Below are 20,157 nucleotides of genomic sequence, written 5' to 3'. Positions count from 1 at the left end.
AGATATTGAAGAACCTGAATAAGCTGAAACAGTACTGATATAATTGATGTGCTTCAATTTACTCAAACTCATTGGTTGAAGAAACTTGGCCAATGGCAACTACATTACCTGCCCCTGTTTACAAGCTGTTTTTTTATTACCCGTGCACTGCTGGACATTCACCTAGTATATATACACAAATGACTGGGTTAGCTATTGGCATATTATGATTTACACAATGTAATAAAAGGCAGAGTCATTTTCTAATTTTCATACCACTCAGTACAATTTAACCAAATTATTGTGTGCCCTCTGCCACCATGGGTCTCTAATTGCTGAGATTAAGCAGAAACATTGATTACAAAATAGATTAGAAATGATAGACATTTAACAAAACAGGCATTTAATAAAGGTGTTCACCTGATGGATCAATTTTTTCTTGTTCAGCGATAATCTCATTAGTGACTTGTGAACCTTCTTGGCTTATGGCTGTTGCACTACTTAGTATTGGATCATTTGCTTCTTCATCAGCCTGTTAACAGTCAACATCTACTTGGACAGACCGCAAAAAACGCAAAGGGCAATATAGACAGGTGTAGAATATTTAACAAAAGCTGGAGTCCGATTCTGACTTTTTAAAAAATAGGTAAGACAGGAGATGTGTGTAAGGAAAACTGTTAACTTTATATGATTTACGCTGAAATATACATTGTATTTGCCTCCCTTTTTGAAAAGACTATATAAATGTGCAGAAGACTACACTCTCACTTTAACAAATACTTAACTGTTAATGATCTAACATAGACCTCAAAATATTCCTTTGTTTTGGTATTGCTATATAGACAAAAATGCCTCATATTTGTTTGCATATATACAGTGAAACTGTTGTTCAACCAAAACGTAATAATGAACTGATCAGTTACCATGCTGCAGACCTCTGTGATGTCATAAGGGTGATGTAACATTAGTCGCAGCGAATGCTTAACCTAAAATCCTTAGCTAAACAAAACTACAAAATATCTGGTTAACTGACTGAAGTTATTAGGTCATACCACAGATGTGCAAGGTTCTGGGAGAACATCAGCTGTGAAATGGTTTGACCATGAGTAAGAATGAACACAATGATAAATAAGTCATTCCACCCAATAAGTTATCCTGACAGAAAACAACAAAAAAATTAAAAAGACATTTATAACCGTAGACTGTCCTTCTTCGATATTTTCTAGCAGTTGCCTACAAAACTGCCAATTATGAAGCAATGACCTCTTTAATATCTGTTTATAGGATAATCTTAATTATTAAGTAGCCTTTGAGTCCTGAATTATAATAATGTAGCCTTAGTCCTGATTATAATCCTAACAAACTTCCACAACAGCCAAGCAAATGTCTAGATCTGGCAGCAGTCATGAATCCCACAGTATATGTACAGAAATCATTGCTTACAATTACAAAAATACTATTATTTATCGCTATTGCGACTGAATGGCAACTCTAAAGCAAGAAAAGTGGTAATAAAATATTTTGTAATTGGTTAACTACAAGGTATATGTTACCACAAACTACACAGTTGTGGTAAGCCATCATTGACAAATCAAAGCTTCTAGAATTTAACTACTTGCTACAGAATCTAGAGGCCCAACCAAGTGAATAAGCGTTCGGATTCACACAATTATATTAATTTATATTAATTTGATCACTTAGAATCTATTAACAGCTAAGGCGAGAAGACTAAGGCCATAGCAAAGTCTATGCATACCTAGTTAATGTATGCAATATATCAGCTCAACTAAACTAGAGTATTTTACCAAGTAATAGCAAGTTTATAAGCATGACAAGACCTTGACTCGCTTCTTAGCACGAGATGTTGGGGCTTTAGAGCTGCTGTCTGAATCCTGTTCAGTATATGGACTGTGGGTCCTCTTTACTTTTGAAAGATCAGCTCCGCCAGCTGACATTGTCTAAAGTGGAAAAGTTAATATCTTAGTCACTGATGTTACGTAAAACGAACAAAACCAGCATCCATGATATAGCGGTGATAGAAAAATAGTTGTTACGACGACTAACATTCCTTGGTTTGCAAATACATGTACATATGGTATCATTAAAATTGCAAGTGGTTTCATAGTAACGATATTTGTTTATTATAAAAGAATTACTTAAAGATTTATACTAAATGTCAAATCAACTTCGCAGCTTAAGGACGCAACTTTCAGACACAGAGAGATATTAAGTTACGAAACAACATCTGATGAGAAAGCAAATAGGAAAAAACTAATTGGTGGTATTACAATCTGATAATAAGGTGGTGTTGTGTAAAAAGGATTTTCAATTCAATCCTGTCAGCCCACGACTTGAGTGTCGCCCAACCAGGTTACGCTATTATGATTATGGTAACAGAAGGTAACATAAGCAACCACAAAATCTCGCACAATGAAACATGTAAACAAATATTTTCAGCCTATCAATGAATAACAGCCACAAACAACTTTCATTGTTTTTAATAGGTAATCAGACACTGATTCCGATTTTGTACTCAAAATAAAGGCTGGTCCACTAACCTTTTGTTTTCAAAGGCTTTTATACAGCGAATCAATATCGGTGTCACAAATGACACAACATGCCCCACCCATAAATATGTGACGTAAGTAGCTTTTTAGGGACAGAAGTTGGGGATGTTTAGTCCGATCTAGAATTATAGGGATGAGTGTCTTGAAACCCATTATTCTCTAAATTCAGCCTTTAAAATAATCTCAGTCTTTTCTAAAAGCTAGATAAGCTATTTAACATTGCTTGTAGTTTGTTACAGCATTGTTGTTTGTGCATTTTTATCACAAGCTAGCATTGTTATCACACTTTTTGCCAGCAGCACACAATTTTGCAAGGGTTTGATAACACTGCGCATATTCTATTGATCAATAATATGTACTACGCGCTAATATATTATAGCTCTATGATTTGCCTTCGCACTGACAATACGCTTATGTATGCCATTTGTGTATGTATGCACCTATGTATGCCATGCTATAATGTTGACAAGCTAGTCATCCAGAAAGGTGTGTTTATTTTTATGCTTATATTGTCATGCTTGTATTTATTGTTGTCTTCATGAATATTTAACACTCGCCTTGAGTTTTTCCTTTTGAAAAATCTTTATAGCGGCTTGCCTTATAAAGCTTATGAGGCAAGCCGCTATAATATTAAGCCTTATAAAGGTAAGTCTTATAGCAGCTTGCTATATTAATTTCAGGATGTTGGGATATCATTTTGTCAAACAAAAACAGACCAGTTAGTTTTTCTTTACTTCGAAATCGCTGCGTGAAATAGCAGTTTCCAATTTGTTTTCTGAATTAGGATGGATTGAAGAAAAAATGTAAACAGCAACCTAAGCGTATTTCTACTAGAGAAATTCTTCAACACTGGGCCTAAGATATTTTGAATCACTACATTTTTATATTAGATGGGGTGCGTCAGCGTTTTGGTCAAACTGCACAGACAGTAGCATTTTTCTTTTGCATCCGCTTCCCCTAACGTACATAAAACATTAAAGGTTGACTTGCAACAAAATTCACATTACAGTTATTTGGTATCAAAAGGTTCATCATGTCTTACTCTGCTGTGTTGTAGGTGCAAAATATGCGAAAACGTGATTACAAGGTCTTAAAAGCTCAAAAGTGAACAGTTAATCGCAGGCATCACAAAAACATCGTAGTTTGGAATTTCTTTATTTTGATGACATTCTCAAACATAGTGGTTACTGTTTTGGCACGTGATGTTATCCCGTGAAATGAAAGGCCAATATAAAGCTCAATATAAAACGCCTCATAGCATTAGTTTATCACAGACACTTCGGGTTTTACCTGAGGGCCCGTATCAAATATAGATGCTCGCTACTTTACAGTTTTGTTTCGGCTTGGTTTAATCAGCTAGTCGTAATCTGATCATGTGACCCATACTTCCTGCCAAATAGCGCGAATGAGTTCTGCAGCATTTTTTGACTATTACAGGTGACCAACAGGCAACAGGCTCGTCATATTTATCAAAGGATGCTTAGCAGTTTTTCGAGCTAAGGTTAAAAATTAAACAAATTGTTATGGTAAGTTTTGAGATATCAGAGCTCAAAGTGATAGCATTACGATGATGATGAAATAGACGTGTAATCGCACTAGACATGGTTTTATTGAATGCGTGATGTATAGTTGTGAAAATATTTCGACGATTGAGGTTGCATGAAAGTGTAAACAGAAGCCATCGTGTTCAACTACGTCCCAGTTGAGCTGTTTTGGAAAAGGATTCCAACCTACGGTGTTTTCGTGATGGCGGTGATTAACTATTTGTTTTTGAGCTTTTAAGAGCTGGTAATCACATTACCACATATTTTTCACCTACAACACAACAGAGTAGGACATGGTGAATCTTTTGATACCAAATAGCCTAATGTGAATTTTGTTGCAAGTCAATCTTTAAACATTCCTTCTGTCTGTCAAATGCATTGTTTCTTGAGCAGGAAATTTTGCTAATTTTGAAAAACTTTAAATTAAAATTCTAAGACAAAATTTTTAACGTTTGCAGCGAAATGCCTAGTGGCAACATTGTCGGCATGACTAACTCCATCCGAACAAATATGGAATCCGTTGCAAAAAATTGGTGTTTGCTAAATATACATTAAAGGTGTAGTATATCCCGGATGTGACGTCAACCGGATATGGAATGACAGCGCATGCTCAATGGAGGGCTTTTGGATACTGATGGTTAACTTGTACGGACGTGCACTAAGCCTGGATTGATACTTATAAAGGTATACTTACTATACAATTCTACATGGTGTCAGAAGTTGTGAACCTACTACTACAAACAGTCACAGATAGTTTTTGAATTGAAATTAGCTGCAATAATTGATTATTGATACTACTAATAGGGTTAAGTTGGTTTGCTGGAACCACTTAGAGGTAATATCATAGATTGTAATTGAATTTGCAAGAATTCATAGGCACTTGAAATACTCGTAGGTTGGTTTGTAGCAACCATTGTAGTAGATTGTCACATATATATCACATTGTATTGTATAGTGGTTTGCAGGAACCATTTGGAAATAATATTTGACTTCTTAACAGTGAATTGGGGTTTGTAGGAACCATTATTATTGATATATATATATATACATGTAGATATTGTTTATTGATCGTAATCATAACAAATGAATTATGGCGGAGGCAAGAGACGACAGATTTGTACAATGCCTGGATTTTAAGGACAGTAGCAAGTTATCAGCTTCCTGGAAAACTTTTAAGTCCCAGTTTGCAATAGTTAAGATTGCTAAGAAGTACTCCGAAATGACTGAGGAGGAAAGGATAGCAAACTTGCTACTGTTAATGGGTCCTGACAGTGTGAGAATTTATGATCAATTTACATTTGATTCTTCACAGACAGGCAAAAAGAAAACTCTAGTAAATGTAGTAAAATTCTTTGACGCACACTTTGAACCTGTAAAAAATGTCATCTATGACCGTGTCAAATTCAATGACATGAAACAAGGAAGTTTGTCGATCCACCAATTCATAACAGAGGTTCAAACACAGGCTGACAACTGTGACTATGGAAACATGAAAGATGAGCTTATCAGGGATAAAATTGTTGTGGGGGTTAATGATCATAAATTGAGGGAATACCTGATTGATATTGATGATCTTACTCTACATAAAGCAATTCAAAAGGCAAAGCAATACGTCACGCACCACTCTTCAGTACTGCAAATGAGTAGTAGTTCATCAGCAAATGACAATCTAGATGAGGTTAGAACTCGCCCTAGACATTTTGTACATAATAAAAATGAATCATCGGCCGATCGCAGGAGTAAATGTCAATACTGTGGCAGAAAACAGGAACGTTCTAAAGACAAGTGTCCAGCAAGGAATGCTACCTGTTTTGTATGCAAGCAAAAGGCCATTTTTGTAAATCTCCAGTGTGCAAGGGGCGTAGTCTACATAGAAATGCAGATGAAGTGGTAGATGAAGAGAATGAGCTAGGTGGACTGTATCTAGGATCGGAGTCAGAATGACTAGGCATTGACACTTTAGACAATAATGTTATCACAGAGACACCCAAGGCTTGGTTAGTTAATACTAAAGTAAATAAAACTCCAATAACTTTTAAATTAGATACAGGTGCAGCTGTAACTGCCATACCAGATTTGCTGAAATACTGTGTGTCAAGATTAAATGTCACAGAGAAGGCACTGAAAGGTGCTGGAAATCACAATCTTAAAGTTCTAGGCGTTTCCAAGGCTAATATATCGGCTGGTTCATATACCATACAGGAAGATGTATATGTAGTAAAAAACTTGGTGACGCCATTACTTGGTAAGCCAGCGATATCAAAATTAGGACTTTTGAACCTGTTAGACAATAATGAAATGGAAAATGATTGGATTTCTGAATTTCCAAAGCTCTTTAAGGGACTAGGAACAATGGAGACAGAGGCAAGAATTATTTTAGATGACTCCGTGTCACCTTTTGCACAGAGTGTACCTCGAAGGGTGGCAGCAGCAAGGAGACAGCCTTTACTGCAGGAATTGCAGAGGATGGAATCTCTTGGTGTCATTGAGAAAATAGAAGCACCAACTGATAGGTGTGCGCCTTGTATTGTTGTGCCGAAGAAAAATGGAAATATAAGACTGTGCATTGATTTCACAAAATTAAACAAGGCAGTAAAACGAGAATTTCATCCATTACCGAATGCCCAGGAAACGCAGAGCGAACTGGGGAATTCTAAATTATTCAGCAAGCTTGACGCCAATCGCGGGTATTGGCGAATGAAGTTGCATGAAGAATCTCGAAAGTTAACATCCTTTATTACTCCTTTTGGAAGATTTGTCTGCAAACGTTTGCCCTTCGGTATCAGCTCTGCTCTTGAAATATTTCAGAGGGAGATGCAGAAGATCTTGAGTGGCTTGGAAGGCATAGTTTGCCAAATGGACGATATTTTAATTCATGGTTCAGACAAAGCTGAGCATGATGAAAGATTAAGATATGTAATGCAAAGACTACAACAAGCAGGCGTTACGCTAAATGACTCTAAGTGTGAGTTTGGTAAGAAGCAAGTAAAGTTTTTGGGTCATGTTACCGATGAAACAGGGATACATGCAGACCCAGAGAAGTCTAAAGCTATACTAAACTTTCCAACACCAACAAACAAGATGGAGTTATGGAGGTTTTTTGGCATAGTGAACTACTTAGGGTAGTTCTGTCCACTTTTAGCTACAAAAACAAACCACTTGCGTCAACAATAATTAAAGGATGCAGATTGGATATGGGGGTTTCAACAAGCTGAACAGTTCACAGAACTTAAAGACAACCTCCCTCTAAGCGAGCGATGCGTGTAAACAAGTTAGTGATTGTGGCGTATTGTTATTTTGATATTTTGCCCTAAGTCAATTCCGGGTACGAATTGAATCGATTCACTTAGGATTGAAGTTAGTATGGCTAAAGAATTGTTTTGTGAACTAAAAATTGTTAATAATTGTTTTATTACAATTATTAAACAATTCTTTAGCCAATACTAACTCACAATTGAATAGTGCTGATTTACAGTGGATTATGGATTAAATCAAGCCTTACACAACCTATGATGCAAAATAATTTATAATTAAATTGTTGATTATTGAAAGACCTGAATTGAATCGAGTAATTTTTAAAGCCCTAAAACATTACTGCGAAAGGAAATGTTCCATTCCATGTTCCGTAAGGAATCTGGCTGATAATCCGAGAATAAGGCAAGACAGTTTCAGAGGAGCTTATACCGTTTCAAAGAGTTCAATGTATTGTATATACATTACATACCATATCACTAATGATATTGATAACAATTAGAATGAAGCTAGGTTGTATTTTATACCTTTTATCTATATATATATAGTAAATTTGAAGAAGGTTTCATAAGTTAGTACAGTGACTCTTTGATTTTACTGCAAGACAGTTGCATGCAGCATTTCCAGTGCGTGCAAACAAGTTAAATCAAACATCTGACATAGCAGATTTCGTTTAAAGAATTCCTACCAAGCGCTGATCACAGTGATTTGGCTAATTCACGACCGTTGCTGAACCAGCACGTTTGCCACCGATGATGTTCATTGGAGCAAAAGTATACAAGTTAGGGCGACTCCATTTAATACTTTTGCACTAATGATTTCCGCGAGCTGATTGGCCGACTAGGAAAAGCCCGCATTGAAAAAAGGTAGCTCGTGCACGTGCAACTCGGAGACGAATCAAAACTTCTAACAGGTCTTAGGTTGCGCAAAATTGTTGTTCTGTTAGAATTTAGATGGACAAAACGGAATACTTTGTGGTAAAAGCCACTTTGCTGCAGTTTTTCTACCTTTAAACTTACAATTCGTTAGTGAATGTTAATAATGTTACAACTGCACTGAAATCAGCTACTTTCGTCGAGTATTTGTTTATAATTGCTTGTTATCTATACGTATAGCTGCTGGAATATCTCTTTTTCTTTGCTCGTTTATGTCCTTATTTCCGTGGGTGCATGTGAACCTTGATATTACTGTTTATCAACTAACCACATTTTTGAAACAGCACATTGATAGCTGCATATTATCAAGCTCTGAATAGACTAAGGTTGAAACTAATAATTTTATATTGATGCATATAAGCTGGACTTGGAGTTACTGTTTTCAAACAAACGTTGAAAGTTTGCAGCTTTGATGTCAATAAAACTATAGGGTTTTATAAAGATTTTAGAAAGGAAATGCAGTGTTTAGTGGAATTTCCTTACATAAAACTATTGCATGATGCAAAGAAATAGTTCTCGGCACAACACTGTCTGGAGATGGCTTGCATCACTTGTGGGTTGCTAAGTATAATGACAGTATGGAGAGGATGGGTAAAATGAAGGAAGAGCATCTTAAGAGGAAATAATTCCGGATTGTATAAATGAGGATGAGGATACACGCCTGTAAATACCAATTTTTTGCAAATAAAAAAATTGCCACCTAAAATGAAATACTAGAATAATTGCAAACAAGTACCTTGAAGCATTGCAGTTTGTGCACATGCTTAGGTTACCTAAAAACTTCTAAACTTTACTAAAAAATTAGTCTTATACAAGAAATATTTGATAGAACAGGGTGGCCATTATATGATTCAAAACATTCAACATGTATTACTCAGACGAAGATTAGGAAAGGCGAGAAAAAATATTGCTTTTGGGACTTGAACGGTTACCAAACTGTGTACGATCATCATTTACAAGTACCATCAGCTAGAGAAGGTTCAACGCAACAGTTGAAGTTTAATTTCTTCTAGTCTTTTGATTACAATTTAGAAAAAGAATAACTAAGATTTTAAAAGCTGATGGGTAAATTTTTATATACGGTAGGCCTATAGGTAACGGTGGTGATCCTCTTCCATTACAGTCTTTCACTCTTATATCAATGCTATGTATGATGAAATACTTATGCATTTCCCTATCACAAAATATTACAGTATATTATAGCAAGGATGCAAAAGTAAATGTAAGCAATCAAAATGATTTAACTCGATAAAAGGTGTCTCTTGGAACAAAAATCTACCTTATTGAAAAAAAAGGCTAGAATTCATGGCTAAACAGAAGGCAGTGTGCAGTACCATTGTTGTTTTCTATTTTATTTTGTAAGTTACACTCTGGCTCACTTCACTTACAATAGAATATGACATAGACATATAAACTGTTTGGAACCAATGAGGTAAAGCAATAGTTCATGGTGTTCTTGAAAAGTGCTGTTGCCTAGTTAGAATAGTCTCCAGAGGCATAATGATAGTGCGCTGGTCCACTTTGTATTTAGTTTTACTAAATTGATGTAACTTGTATACAGTCAGATTCTAGGATGTGCCGCTTTTACCCTTTATACAGTTTTTGCAGACCACTATATAAGCTGATTCAACATTTTTGTATCTCTGTCAACTTGAGGTTTTATGTACATTTGTTTGAAACTCGCTAGTTGTAGCGTGTTGAGTCATATTTTCAATTTCAACCCAGGTCATGTTGGGATACTTGTAGTTGAGTTCCTCAGATACCGGTGCCAAAGTCATGCTACAAACATGCATTGTTTATCAATTGTAAATAATAGCTCAAGGTTTTTCCAATCCAATGGAAACAACACATTCTTATTCTAGTTCAATTACAATTAAAGATTCCGCTTTCGCGAGATTTTTTGCATTGCCCAGATTTGTCCATCGATACCTTCTTAAACTTGATGATTGCTTGCATATCTGAGTTCCTTGCTGTTTTGTCATTGGCCGTTCATTTTGAAATGCGGAGCACATAACAGCAGTATACAAACCCTCACAATGCGAGTTTGATTTCTGCTTGTTATTAGTTAGCTTGTGTCATGAGTTCTCAGATGGCTAAATCCAATCTTTGACAGACACTGTCATTGATAGTAACTGCATGTTTGATCAGGTGGGTCAACATAGTTGGAGCCAGTATGAGAGATTAACCAGACCTTTTTTGTTTTTCTAAAATCATATCTTTTGTTCTTGAGGAATCTTGGTGCTCTCATAGTTGAAGGTCCTTCAATTCATTTTGTCAGCGGGATGATTTTTTCAGGACTCTAATCTTATGAAACCGCAAATGAGGGTCTGTTGAGGATGTCCTTGTATCATTTTCTTGGCCCCTGAACATTATAATCTTCCTGACTTTAGCTCTATTGAACAAAGAGTCAACCATCATACCATCTGCTCCATTCCAATAATTTGAACTCACTCAGTTTCTTTTCTGCATAAATGCAGTTTTCAAAATTGTTAATCACGTTTTAGCTGTTTATAAAATGTGGTCGTTGGAAGAAGCTTTATCTGATGAAGTGGACCTGGATAAGCGATTATGCTCAAACTTGGTAGAAATGATTGAGAAAGAGCAATGTACACTGCCTTTTATTGCAAGGTATTTATCAGTGCATTATTATTATTCTATTGGTACAGATAAGCCAAATCCTTCTGTAGTCTCACACTTGTGAAGAATTCTAGTTTCAATACCAACATCCGGCATATTTTGACAGGTTTTAAATATTGAATCAAAGATTAATCAACTCAGATAAATGGTTAGACAGTCAGGCATCAGCAGTCACACATACATGTAGTAGGAAGTTGTTTGCTTGATCTGTGTCCTTGAGTTTTCAATGCAAAAGTAGTTGGAATTTCAGTTGCTGATAATATAAGTCCAAAATCATTATTCACTCAAGTTATTTGTATTGCTGGCTAAAATATTATAACTCAGTGATTTTTCTTTTCTATGTAAAGAACCATTCCTATTGACATAACCCATTGTTGGCTTACAGCAGAAAATTTTGTACTGGCATGTTCAGAATCAAAGATATTTTATTACTGTGTCATTTAATCTGTGATTAACTAGTGCTTGACATGTGCACTGTAAAGTCTTACCTTAGTCGCACTAATCTATGGCATCAAAACTCTTTCTTCTGTTCACAGAGTCTCTAACCTGTTTACCCTCTTTACAGATATAGAAAAAATCAAACACACAACATACCTTTGGAGAAGTTGAGGAAAGTGTTTGAATCCTTAAATGAACTCAAGTAAGTTCAAACAACTAGTGTGTATTACTTCTAGTTATGTTGACACTTGGTGTGTTAAAAGCCAGTGTAAGGTTGAGAATACAATCAAACTTCTACCTACAAAGTTAAGTCGTTTTGAGATGTACTTTGTACGTTATTACTATTATTATATTATTACTGTAATTATTACTATTATTATTATTAGTTGACTATTACTATGAAGAAAATTTAAATTATTTGCCAAAAAATTAGAGTTTTAATCAATAAAAATGGTTTTATTTCTTCTTTCCTGTAATGCACTCAACCAGAAGCGTAGGCTTGGGAATGCATAGACTCGGAGTTGAAATCTGTGATAAAGATATGCAGGTAATTTACTATAACTTACATGTAGGTGAGGTTGAAACTAGATCATTTTGTCACTAGTCATTGATCATTAGTCTACACTTTTCTGTACAAAGTTGCTTCAAGAAATCTTAAACATTGTATATCTCAGATATTGCTTCTGGTGTCCAATGAAATATTTGCCGGAATTTTGTCATGTGTCAAAATTTTGTAAATTCACACATTTTATATACAAATTTGCCTGTAAAAAAAATTTTAAGGAGATTACTTAGTTATCAGCTTGGTAATGATTAATTTCAGCTGACGAACTATATTTCAATACTATCCGCTTTTCACCGTTTCACATTGTCAAAATACCAAAGTCAATGAAACTTCTTTTAGTTGTTGTTTGTTGCATATTGGACTAGCTGCCTGGTTAGCTGCTTGTTGTTTCAAGTCTTTCCTTATTTGTTGTTTCAGGTTTTCATCTTTTTAGATTCTTTCCTTATTCGTGTAATATTTATTTATAATATTTATTTATTCTTTCCTAATATTTTGTTCTGTATGACCCAACTATCCTATGCCCATAGTACCATCAGATGTCATTACTTTGCACTCTTCAATAAATATGTCCGAACCAGATGTATCCCTTGTCACACATTTCACATTTGTTTCTTACTATGCTTGTGAATATTTTTACAACAGAATTTATAGGCATGCTTTTGGGTTGTTATCTTCCTTACTACGTATCTATTTACATGAATAAATGAATATCTATGCCAAATTTTAGAGACTTGAAGAAGAAGATTGATACATCTATAGTAAAGATTGAAAAGTCTGGCAATCTGACCGAGGATGTGAAGAGCTCATTGATGTTAGCTAGGAGTAAAGAGGAGATAGACTTCATAGTAATATTTAAACTATTCATCTTATTCAATTGGCACTTTGTCGATGGTTAGCAGTGACATCTCTACCTTTTTCCTGCTCAAACAGATCATATAATCTGATTAATCATGATTATCTTATCCTAATGAAAGTATTCACAGAAACCTTTTTGTATTTTTGTCTTTGGGTGATCAGCTCATTGGATTGCGACAGCAGACTAGTCTGCATGGTTGAGTTGACACAGAAAGCGAAAGGTTGGCTTCTTGCGACAACTAGTAGTTTTCCAGGCTTTGAACTCCTGTTGTAAACAATTCAGGTGATATAGACTATCAGGTGACGGCAGCACACATTAAGAAAAATTGGTCATTTTTATAATAGTTTATTTGATATAATCACCAAAATACACTGGCAGATACTAAACTAAATAGTAAATTGACTAATTGATATGAAGGGTTTTCATGAAGCCTACTAAAGCCCATGATGCTTCATGATGAGGTTGTTTATCGTCGATTTATTCCCGTTTCTTTATTTATGAGAAAACCACTTCTATTATATGGTCATTGACTCACTGCTGACCGACATAGGTATACATTATATTCATGTTGATATCTTCTCTACGATTATGCGCTTAGCTTTTTTCTGCTTCTACCAGATTTCGCTATTCAATTTTATTCATTTCTTTTTTTTTCAATTGTTTTCTTTCAAATTATTCTTGAAATGTAGTTGTGAAAAATGGAGCATGCCACCGCTTCTTTTTTTAGCTTTACAGTTTTTTATGTTCAGATTTGATTTGTTTTAGGCGGCACCATTCAAGTCAACTGGAGGAGCTAGAACGCTAGCCGGCAAGGCCTGCAAACTCGGACTTGACGTTTATGCTAAACAGATATTGGATGGTCAGCAAGTTTCTCTAAATACTCAAATTCTAGATGAGAAAGGTTGGTTGGGTTTTAGAGAATCAGTTTTTATTGCTAGTTCATCCACCTCACTTGGTTTATTCAATCATACACCGTGATCACCCAAGCATAATGCTCCCATTTTCGTCACAAATTTCAACGTCAAAAGTGAGAGGAGTATTATCCTCAAGTAAGCATTATACTTTGGTGATTACGGTATATCATATTCATACATAATGTGAGTGGCTTGCATCTGAAAATTTGTGAAAGAAGATGTGACCATTGACAGTTCAATGTTCTTTTCCAAAAGTTGTTAGAAAACATTTTTCTGCTAAAATTCGTTTCATCATAGAATGATTAATAATCATATGGTATATTTGTACATGAGCAATAGTGCAGGACTATGAAAAATTCAAAGTTTGTTGTTATTACCATTTCATTATCGATTACCAAGTCATTCATTTAACTGAAGAAGTAATATGCTATCAACAATGCATATTGACTGCAGTAGTTTTTTAGCCTAGACTTTTATAGAACTTCATGTAAGATAGCCTACTAGTCACCATGACAACAAATTCAATACAATTATGAGAGCATAGTTATCAATTCTAATTTGATAGACACACATTACTAAGGTATTATGCGCTGTTGTATATCCTTGTGAGCGATATTATATCACAATTGCGGTATTTCGGAAATCAGCCACTTATATTACTACTCAATTATTAAATTGAACCTTATATAACATATTTAATTAATATCAAACAACAGCTTAACAATCTGCCATTTTTTATTGCACTAAGTATATATGCAAGCATCCCATTTCTTTAAATTTTAATTACCTTGGCTTATACAAAGTATTGCCCAGGCTGCAGTAAAAATGTGTAGCCTGCCGCATTCGTGTATACCATCTTGTAAAGGGAGACTAGGGAACACAATTCTAAATTTCATACGAATCAAATGTAGAAGAGTTACTACTGAATAACTTTTTTTAAATCCGAGTGCTACATCTTTAATTTCTTTTCACCTTAAAGGATTAGGATTGTGATGAGATGTGGTTTGTGCACTCAATTCTACTGAGCAGGCCAAGTAGGAATCAGCATGTAACATACCCATCTACCAGGCTTAGGGCCAATACTCAAAAATCATCCCAATGCGGATATCTCCAACACTTTCACTTCGTGTTACAATACTCAATATTGATATCCAATTTTATTATCTGATAATACTCAATACTGATATCCAATACTTTTATCTGGCAATATCTAATGTTCAATGTCAATATCCAATACTCCATCTGACGATATGTAATACTCAATACCAATATTTGATATTCAATCAATACTCAGCACTCTTCCAAGAACGAATAGAAAATCAATAATACCAGTTTTTGTCTTTAAGTGATTATCTCTATATCATATTTTCTCTTTGGCTGTTCTACATTTCTAATTTTCAGAAAGCTATGTGTCAGGTTTTTATTGATTTAGAGTGTGAATAGATGTGAATAACTTATTCCTGCCATGGCTGAAGTTTAGTATCACAGTTGAAGTATACCTGTTTTAATGCATTACCTACATGTAGGTAAAGCATTGAAAAATAAGGAGATATCACAAGGAGTCCAGCATGTAATCGCTGATATCATATCAAAAGATGCAGAAGTTCTTTCAGCAATGAAGACCGAGTGAGTGCTAGCATATCATTTTTTCGTTTTCATGCGAGACTATGGTTTGCAAAGCTGTAGGAGTTTATATGTCTTAACCTTGTGTCATAGTTTGTGCGAGACATGTATTGTCTTACCTTGATGAAAATAATTCACCGCAAGGTTGTCCTCTACAAAGCAATTATTTAACCATAGCACGTAGCAGCATACAGAGGGTTGAGTTTGTAAACATTGGACACCATCTCTGTTTGGTGCGAGACTTCAAATGTTTGCAGGTTTATTTCTGCGCTCATTGCGGCTTGCTCAGGCTTCGTAATTCTTTTGTCGTGGATTATTTTTGTTTTGGTTGGACATGCGTGTGCCATTTGAACCTACACGTATATTATATAGCTCCTTGTTTGTCCCATAATATACCAGGAGGTTAAGCCTCTGACTGACCATTATACTAGGATATCAAAATATCTTTTCATACATGGCGAACACAAGTCATCTTCAATGCTCCAAATAAGTTTTTAGTTAGTTTCCTTTAGTTAATTAACGAGTCTGATCATATCGCAAAGTTTTATAGATCATGTGTATGTTAATCCTTGACCACTCAGTAACATATTCTCACTAATCTATATACAGTATATATAAATCTCAAAGTGTGTTGTTTGTGTTCTTCGGTATGTCTGGCTATAGTTATTAAATATTGGAATTGAAAGATCGCATGGTGCTGGATTTGATTTCACTAAGAACGCAACCGAAGGTTAGTAATCCAATTGTCTAACCACGAGTTTATGAAGGCCCTTACTATTCATAGTTTTTACTATATACTGTAAATACCCTTTTTCCCGATTGCACTTGTTAAATGACGTAGCAATCGAAACTCTATTACCTCTTTGAAACACGATGCTTTTTCGCGTTTTCGTGAACTTCCAATTCCGGTTTTTTGTAAGGTTCAATTGCTAAATTGTGGTAAAGTTTTTTGTGCTGACAATTGTATTATCTTGAGTAGGAATAGCCTCTACATTCTCTCTCTGTTCGGTCAGACAAAGCCAGTCTGATATCTCATTTTTACTAGTATTGAGAGGTACCAGTATCGTCGTGTTCAAAGTTTTGATGGATAGCTTCTGTTGGAACAGTAACCTTTTTTTATACACACACTTATATGTAAGAATCATCATTATTAATTCAATGTATTCAGGATTGTTATTTTGTTTTCTCAGTTTGTATTAATTGTATCATTACCGAATCATCTTTTATTGTATTCGTAGCAAAATAGACTTAATTTAGCTATTACTTGCTAATTCTTTCACATTTACGTTAAACCCTTTCATAGTTGTTTTATTTTTTTAATTTATTTGACCTGCACAAAACCTTTTTTTCATGATATGAAATTTGAAAGTTACAGTAGTTTGAAAACCTTTATATTCTTTTTTTTTCTTAATTTATTTCAACTACACAAAACACTTTTCTCTTGATATGTAGTTTGAAAGTTAGAATGGCAAATGTTATATACGAATAAATTTTCTGTCCAAAGACTTTTTTATTACCCTGGCAACCCCGGGTAGTACAGCTAGTTTATATATATATATATCCAAGTCTGTTGTAATCTGGTGTCTGTCCGTCTGTCCAACTACAGCAATCCAAATCTAGCGATGAAAATTTTGTATCACAGAATATTTGATCTCGGACCCTCCTGTTCACAAGGGGACAAGCTTATACATTGGGCTACACATGATGCAATGGATTCATTGGGTGATATTAGTCATTATTTGGGTTGGAATACGCATAGCGACTCTGCATTAGCGCAACATCACTAAAGCTTGCTCTCACAGCGCTTATTAGTGAGTTTTGCGATACAGATACGAGCTTACACAAATTAGCCAATGATAACCACATTACCTGTCACTGTTTATTAACTGTTTTTAATACCCATGCAACGCCGGGCATTCGAGTAGTCGATATATAAATCTCAGTTTTTGTCTTTTTTCTGTGTGTCCAGCGATAGTGATAAAGTTTTCAAAATGAAAAATCTGCTTTTCACTAGATTTGAATTTGAACTCGGAACCTCCAGTTCTGCAGACAGGCGCGACGCTACACTGAGTTTCTGATCTATCATGCTGACGACGGTTGGTGCTATGCCAACCGTGGCGTTAACGGATAACGGAGAATCTGGGTTCGATTCTGGAGAGGCCGCATGAGAAACGGCGACCACTTCTAAGGCATTTATCTAATATCCTACGCTTTCCAACTGGCTGTACTATGGAAGAAATTGTGCACATAGATGTAATACCTGCCGATCTTTCATGGCTTCACGCTTAACACTTGGGGTAGCGGTATTCATGAAGCCATGCCGGAAGGAAAATATGTGCCCATACTTGAAGAAAAATGCTTAAACTCACATGGCCAACAAAACTATTACAATCAGTATAGAGCTGTAGTAGGCACCGCTGCCGGTGTATTATGAATTACACAGAAATCAACATAGTGCACAGAAATAAGTGATAAATCTTCATTTAAAAGTTAGAATATTGTATATGTTGATTAAAAGTAAATTTTCTGTTCAAAAACTTTTTCTATTACCTGTGCAAAGCCGGGCATTCATCTAGTCATACCTTCACTAATGAAGGTATACAACTTCCTTCAAACTCCTGTACTCTATTTACTACTCGTAGTGCCGCTACACCCCAGATTATCACCTTGGTTGCCACTAGATTTTATGTATATATTTTCACAATGTATATATAATCTATTACCTATATATATTGGTACGCATTGCAAGACACACATTATGTGACCTGGATAAGGAAGAAGAGTTTTTCCACACAATACTTTATGTAATAATGCAGGTTTCAAAGGTCCAATGTTCTACTTACCACTTCCAAGAAGGTGTCCGAAGGGGCGGCAACTAAGAAAACCAGTGCAAAAGCCACTGAAAACAAAGCAGACACTAGAAAGCCTGTTAAGGACAACTCCCATAAGTATGAAATATATTATGACAATTCGTACCCTGTGCGCCATATTCACTCTCACCAGGTGAGTTGGAAGGCTTTGTTCTGAGGCTTGCTTGTTCATAAGGTTTTGGGAACATTTTGTGGTGATGTGCATTCTTGATTTTATCGCTATGCTATTTGTTTGCCTCACCACACCTTGAAGCTTTTGTATTTGCTACTACGGATAGTTTAGGGGTATGCGGACAGTTCTACAGTTTCGAATCACCTATAATATTTCAGTATGTATAAACAGTGTGCTGAGTATCATAGCGACCTCTGAGTTCATCTGTGGCAGCGAAAAATTTGACATATTTGACTAATAGTTGTTTCTGTTTGACTTTTGCTTGATTATTTATTGCTTGATTATTAATAGTTAGTTTTAAACAAATCATTTTCACGAGTACCCGACAGCCCCGTGTGCTGTGAGAGATTGTCATGTGAGCCAATCAAGCACAGAGAATAAGTATGTGCCCAACAATTCTATTATTTTGAAAGATGAATTATTGCTGTCGGTTGTAGCATGCCAGGGTCGGTGTTTGCATGCCAAGGTCGGTGGTAGAATGCAAGGGTCGGTGGTAGCATGCCGGGGTCGGTGATAGTATGCAGGGGTAGGTGGTAGCATGCTGGGGTCGGTGGTAGCATGCCAGGGTTGGTGGTAGCATGCCGGGGTCGGTGGTAGCATGCCAGGGTCGGTGGTAGCATGCCAAGGTTGGTGGTTACATGCCAGGGTCAAGCATGCAGGGGAGGGGCAAAGTGGAATGTCGTGGTGTTGAATCCTATACGATGCAATCTATTTCCAACCCCAAACTGTGGCTTGAAACCGATGAATGAACACGGTTATTATTATAGCAAAGATTGCTTGTTTTCTTTCTAGTTATCTTTTTTTTGTCAGAGAACACAAATCCCTCCCTGTAAATTGCTGATGTGAATGCATGATTTACATACTAACTAGTATTGCAACTGGCAGCAAATATCACATCTTTTATTTGCCTAGCATAACAGTGCTTTTAGTTACTAATTCACAGAAGTATTTATTCTGTCAATATAATTGATAATACTTTGTCACCACATGGTATACACAGTTCGTCATTGAGTAGTTAGCTTTTCAATCTGCTGCAGGAGTTAGTTGGGTTGAAGTGCTTGGGCTCTTCTAGGATGAGCTTGTGTTTCTGTGGAACTATCCGGAACCTTCTCAGTAAATTTATCTGAGATGGAAATGGTATATCCCTTTTACTTGTATATGTGAATTAACTAGGGTATTACATCAACAAAAGCCTCTGTTGTTCAAGATTTCACATCTCTTTTCACAGGCTATTCTCATAAAAGATTGTCTTTCATTTGTAGTCTAGTAAATTTATTAGTTGATTTAGATAAATTTTGTTGTCAACTGTAGTTTATTTAAATCCATATAATGCTGTTGTGACAGGTATTGGCAATTAACAGAGCCGAAACACAGAAATATCTCACAGTAAAACTGGTCGCTCCCCACAGCCTTGAAGACCATCTCTCTCGGTGGGCTTTCATTCACTTTCATCATTTAACATTTTAACTAAATCTTATTTGATTTACTTTTTTTAGTTCCCTTTTTATGGGCATTAGAAACTGTTGTTACAGACTTTGTGGAAGACGCTGGCCTAGAATTCATCCTGACCACGCTGAGCTGTTTAGAGACTCCGTTGCAGACTCGTATAAAAGGCTAATCCTGCCCTCCCTCTCTCGTCAGTGCCGGTCTGTTTCAACTATTATAAGGAGATAGGGCATATACACCTAGCTGATGTTAGACTGCAGAATTAGTTTGAAAAACGTCCAGACAGTGCTGCTAGAACGGGTTTAGTAAAACACGTGATGAGTGAAGAATTGTGTGATGCCGTGTGATGACTAAAATCA

General features: G+C 35.8%; 2 protein-coding genes across 2 annotated transcripts in view; one reads left to right on the top strand and one right to left on the bottom strand.

The window, feature by feature from the left end:
- Positions 1 to 8,071, bottom strand: part of LOC137401180 (lysine-specific histone demethylase 1A-like) — a 44,432-nt gene extending 36,361 nt beyond the window's left edge. Inside the window, exons 1-3 of the mRNA XM_068087565.1 lie at positions 8,031 to 8,071; positions 1,818 to 1,937; positions 400 to 511 (exon numbers count right to left, since the gene is read on the bottom strand). Coding sequence (XP_067943666.1) covers positions 400 to 511; positions 1,818 to 1,934 — 229 coding nt within the window. The 5' untranslated portion in view covers positions 1,935 to 1,937; positions 8,031 to 8,071. The remainder of the gene's footprint in view (positions 1 to 399; positions 512 to 1,817; positions 1,938 to 8,030) is intronic.
- Positions 8,072 to 10,792: 2,721 nt separating this feature from the next.
- LOC137401037 (S1 RNA-binding domain-containing protein 1-like) overlaps positions 10,793 to 20,157 on the top strand; it is a 33,697-nt gene continuing 24,332 nt past the window's right edge. Inside the window, exons 1-8 of the mRNA XM_068087380.1 lie at positions 10,793 to 10,905; positions 11,480 to 11,554; positions 12,645 to 12,762; positions 13,539 to 13,674; positions 15,214 to 15,313; positions 18,127 to 18,313; positions 19,697 to 19,782; positions 19,885 to 19,998. Coding sequence (XP_067943481.1) covers positions 10,793 to 10,905; positions 11,480 to 11,554; positions 12,645 to 12,762; positions 13,539 to 13,674; positions 15,214 to 15,313; positions 18,127 to 18,313; positions 19,697 to 19,782; positions 19,885 to 19,998 — 929 coding nt within the window. The remainder of the gene's footprint in view (positions 10,906 to 11,479; positions 11,555 to 12,644; positions 12,763 to 13,538; positions 13,675 to 15,213; positions 15,314 to 18,126; positions 18,314 to 19,696; positions 19,783 to 19,884; positions 19,999 to 20,157) is intronic.

This window comes from Watersipora subatra, chromosome 7, assembly GCF_963576615.1.
Source record: "Watersipora subatra chromosome 7, tzWatSuba1.1, whole genome shotgun sequence".
NCBI lineage: Eukaryota > Metazoa > Bryozoa > Gymnolaemata > Cheilostomatida > Watersiporidae > Watersipora > Watersipora subatra.
The sequence above is the reverse complement of the archived record's forward strand: the minus strand, read 5'-3'. Positions and strand labels throughout refer to the sequence as shown.